This window comes from Sphaeroforma arctica (genome assembly GCF_001186125.1).
Source record: "Sphaeroforma arctica JP610 unplaced genomic scaffold supercont1.2158, whole genome shotgun sequence".
In the NCBI taxonomy this organism is placed as follows: domain Eukaryota; class Ichthyosporea; order Ichthyophonida; genus Sphaeroforma; species Sphaeroforma arctica.
In genome coordinates this window covers 413-4594 of record NW_014038400.1, presented here as the reverse complement: position 1 = coordinate 4594, position 4182 = coordinate 413, and the positions used below count along the sequence as shown (strand labels likewise).

At 41.2% G+C, this 4182-nt stretch overlaps 1 protein-coding gene and 1 pseudogene across 2 annotated transcripts in view; both read left to right on the top strand.

The window, feature by feature from the left end:
* The window catches only part of SARC_12227 (hypothetical protein), a gene marked incomplete at its 5' end in the record, with an annotated part of 4512 nt that extends 3624 nt beyond the window's left edge, over positions 1 to 888 (top strand). The window contains 2 exons of the mRNA XM_014293672.1: positions 37 to 177; positions 507 to 888. Coding sequence (XP_014149147.1) covers positions 37 to 177; positions 507 to 617 — 252 coding nt within the window. The 3' untranslated portion in view covers positions 618 to 888. The remainder of the gene's footprint in view (positions 1 to 36; positions 178 to 506) is intronic.
* Positions 889 to 2851: 1963 nt separating this feature from the next.
* On the top strand, positions 2852 to 3212 carry SARC_12226 (hypothetical protein; annotated as a pseudogene; the record flags this gene model as incomplete). Its single annotated transcript has 1 exon — positions 2852 to 3212.
* Between the last annotated feature and the right edge of the window lie 970 nt (positions 3213 to 4182).

The window sequence follows — 4182 nt, the reverse complement described above, 5'->3', positions numbered from 1 at the left end:
TCATATCCTAACGTTCTTACCTCATCCCTAATACAGGCCATGGTGGCCCAGTTGTCGACTGCCATTGGTGCTATGCTGGGTGCAGTGGTTGGTCTGAAGGCGCAGGAGTTCATGCACACCACTGCATGGATCTTGCCTCTGACCGCGGGAGGGTTTATCTACATCGCCACTACCACGGTAAGTAATACCTCTGGTATAGCAAATGACTGGTGGAGTGGTGTTTGAGATTGCAAAGTTGAGAAGTTTCCGTACGTACATGCATACTTACTTGCTTACTTACATACATATATACATATATACACACATATACAAGCAATGATATATATAATATACCGGCGATAGATAGTAGCAACTAGGGACTTAGTCATGCACGTAGACTACACCCACCCACCCACACTCTTGCACTGCTGCATATCAAGTTTTCGAATCTCTACTAAATCTATATATATTTATATTTATGTATATATATACGTCTCTCAAACAATCTTTTGTATCTTTTCCCGTAGGTGATCCCTGATTTGCTGACAGACTGTTCGTATGGGCAGACTTTCTTGGAGATACTGGCCATGTGCACTGGTGTGGGCATGATGGTGGTCATCGCTCAGTTCGAGGAGTAAATTGAGCTAGTATACTTATACGCATTTCTGTCCAGATATAGGCATACATGTACATATATATACCTATACGCACATACATATAGGTATATATGAATATATTTGCACATATTTGGATATATATGTACATATATGGGTATATTTGTACATGGTTATGCATATGTGCATATACTTATATCTATGAAAAGCACGAGCCGAACTCATCCCGACGCTGCGACGTGCGAAAAACAAACCCCATGGCACTCAGCCCGAAAAATAAAACTCTCCATGATAATTACATGTTTACGTACAAATATGTCATGTATATACAAATATGTCATATGTATATACAGTTTCGTAATGTATGCATACAAATTTGTCAAATGTATGTGCAAATATATTATATATGCATCCAAATGTAATATATGTATGTACATATATATCATGTGTATATGAATATATAAGATATACAGACGAATACAGTAGATATAAATACAAATATACTAAATATAAGTGCAAATACATCATATGCATACAAATACAGTATATATATATATATATATATATATATTTACAAATATATCATTTGCATACAAATATATCATATATATATATAATATATATTTACAAATATATCATGTACATTCAGATATATTATTTATAAGTACAAATATATTGTGAGCTAATAAATATATCACTTGAGTACAAATATTTAATATGTATATTAAAATATATCATGTATATACATATCACGTGTATGTACGAATATCCCTTTATAGTCTGATACGCCTCAGAGACTTTCCTGACGAAACTTGTATGTCGATAGAACAAGTCCTGTGCTCTTATCCTGGAGTATTTGTCCTTAAAAGCAAAGCTTGTACATCAAGATACCCTTCATTGGTGAATCAATATACCGTAACACTTCCTTCTGAGAGATGCTTGACTGTCTCTCGTTCTGATATAGTATAGAACTTCTCATGCCGTGTGTAGTGTAGGTTAACTTCCTTCTGAGAGATACTTGACTGTCTATCTTTCTGATATAGTATAGAACTTCTTCTCATTCCATGTAATAGTGTAGGCTTCATTTCCTTCCGTGCAATAGTGTAGGTTTCATTTCCTTCCGTGTAATAGTGTAGGTCTTCATTTCCTTCCGTGTAATAGTGTAGGTTTCATTTCCTTCCGTGTAATAGTGTAGGCTTCATTTCCTTCCGTGTAATAGTTTAGGTTTCATTTCCTTCCGTGTAATAGTGTAGGTTTCATTTCCTTCCGTGTAATAGTGTAGGTTTCAGTTCCTTCCGTGTAATAGTGTAGGTTTCATTTCCTTCCGTGTAATAGTGTAGGTTTCATTTCCTTCCGTGTAATAGTGTATGTTTCATTTCTTTCCGTGTAATAGTGTAGCTTTTATTTCCTTCCGTGTAATAGTATAGCTTTCATTTCCTTCCGTGTAATAGTGTAGGTTGTATCTAGTAGGTTATGCCCTGTCGAGATGATTGTGCTTGATTGCTTAGCTCCGCGTTCTGGTTACTCCTTTCCCTGACACTCCCACTCTTTTTTTCTATTTGGTTCATTGTGTGAGGTTACCTACACCTATATTCCCCTGTCTGTATATAGTAACCGTCTCACTATAGTCGGTGCCTCTTGAATTAGTGTTTATTTTGTAAGGTTATCTACACCTCTATATTCCCTTGTCTGTATATGGTAACCGACTCACTATAGTCGGTGCCTCTTGAGTTAGTGTCTATTTTGTAAGGTTCTCTACACCTCTATATTCCCTTGTCTGTATATAGTAACCGCCTCACTATAGTCGGTGCCTCTTGAGTTAGTGTCTATTTTGTAAGGTTCTCTACACCTCTATATTCCCTTGTCTGTATATAGTAACCGTCTCTCTGTAGTCGAGTGCCTCTGGAATTAGTGTTTATTTTGTAAGTTCGTATTTATGTTGTGAGGCTATCTACAACTCTGTGTTCCGGATATCATCAAGATTCACCTCAGAACTCGATGGTTTCCTGACTAATCGATTGGAATATGAACTAATTTTAAAAACCCTAAACCCTAATAAACCGTCATCCCAAAGGGGGTTCTTCGGTAGTGAGATGTTGCAGTGCTTCATTCAAACCGTCACCTGCCCACCCGAATAACCAATCAGAACTGCGCTTTCCTCCACAACCGCCAATAAGAATTGAGTTTTATGTCCACCTCGGCAATCAACTCAATCGCACCAACCCACCCACCAACCATCCACCAATCAGAAATCGAGTATGGACTGCGCGAATGTCAGAGTCGCTTTCCCAATGGAGTTGGGCAGTACCACGGGACCTTTCATCACACGCACTCGATGGGATCGGCTGCCACCTGGAACACCCACACCCCCGTGCACCGATACATCCACATCGCCTGTCAGTACCGAACTGTCTCGGGAGTCTCCTGCACCTGTCCTGGGAGGGAGAGGACTGGGCTCTCTAGGAGTGGACACCTGCCCCGGGTTTGTGGGCTGGGTTGTGGGTGCACGGGACGGGTTGGTAGACGTAACACCCACCATATTGACACGCACAGCGTTGAGAAACTTTTCCAGTATCACTGTGATGTCGTCCTCGCTGGAGTGTTCACTGAGGTGGGTAGGTAAGTGGTAGGTAAGTAACGCGAGCGAGTGCGGGTGAGTGGTTAACAAGTTGTCCACTCATACAATATGCCCCCCAGTGCTCGTAGCAAATATGTGGATAAACTTTAAACCCTAACTCCTAAATCCCAAACCCTAGACCCGAAAGTACGAGTATGCGCCCACCTACCGTTGGTCAAATAGGGCCACTCGTACAATATGCCCCTCAGTGCTCGTAATGCATGTGTATAAACCCTAACTCCTAAATCCCAAACCCTAGACCCGATAGTAGGTGTATGCGCCTACTTACCGTTGGTCAAATAGGGCCACTCGTACAATATGCCCCTCAATACTCGTAGAACATATGTGTATAAACCCTAAATCCTAAGCCCTAAGTCCTGAATTATAAACCCTAGACTCGAAAGTAGGTGTATGCGCCTACTTACCGTTGGTCAAATAGGGCCACTCGTACAATATGCCCTTCAGTCGGGGGCTCTTTCGGAGCGGAAGCAGAACTGCCAAAGAAGCGTTTGATGTCCCGCACGGACGATCCCAACTCTGTACGACATCACGATAGTAGACAAATAAAGAGGAATCGGAATTAGGATGGGTATGGGCCTGCACAGCGATCCATACTTTGATTGTACCGATTAAGGTGTGCTGAAGGGTTTAGGGGTTTAGAGGGTACTCATTCCAGAGTGCGTGAGATACTCCAATAGATATTGGCTGCGGAGGATTTCGAAATTGGGTTGAAAGTACATTCCAATTAAGAGGAATTGTAATTAGGATGGACACGAGTTTGCTCAGCTTTGAATTTGTAATTGGGTTGCGAGTACATTTGTGCCGTATCGCCATTGTGCCGACTTTTGGAGAGCACTCCACAAAGGCCAACCCAACGTCTTCGACTTCGTTTGTCGTCCAAGCGTAGTCGTGTACGTATTCCATGCGTGTACGTGGTACATAAGCAGATACACGAGCCTGTTGATGAGTGTT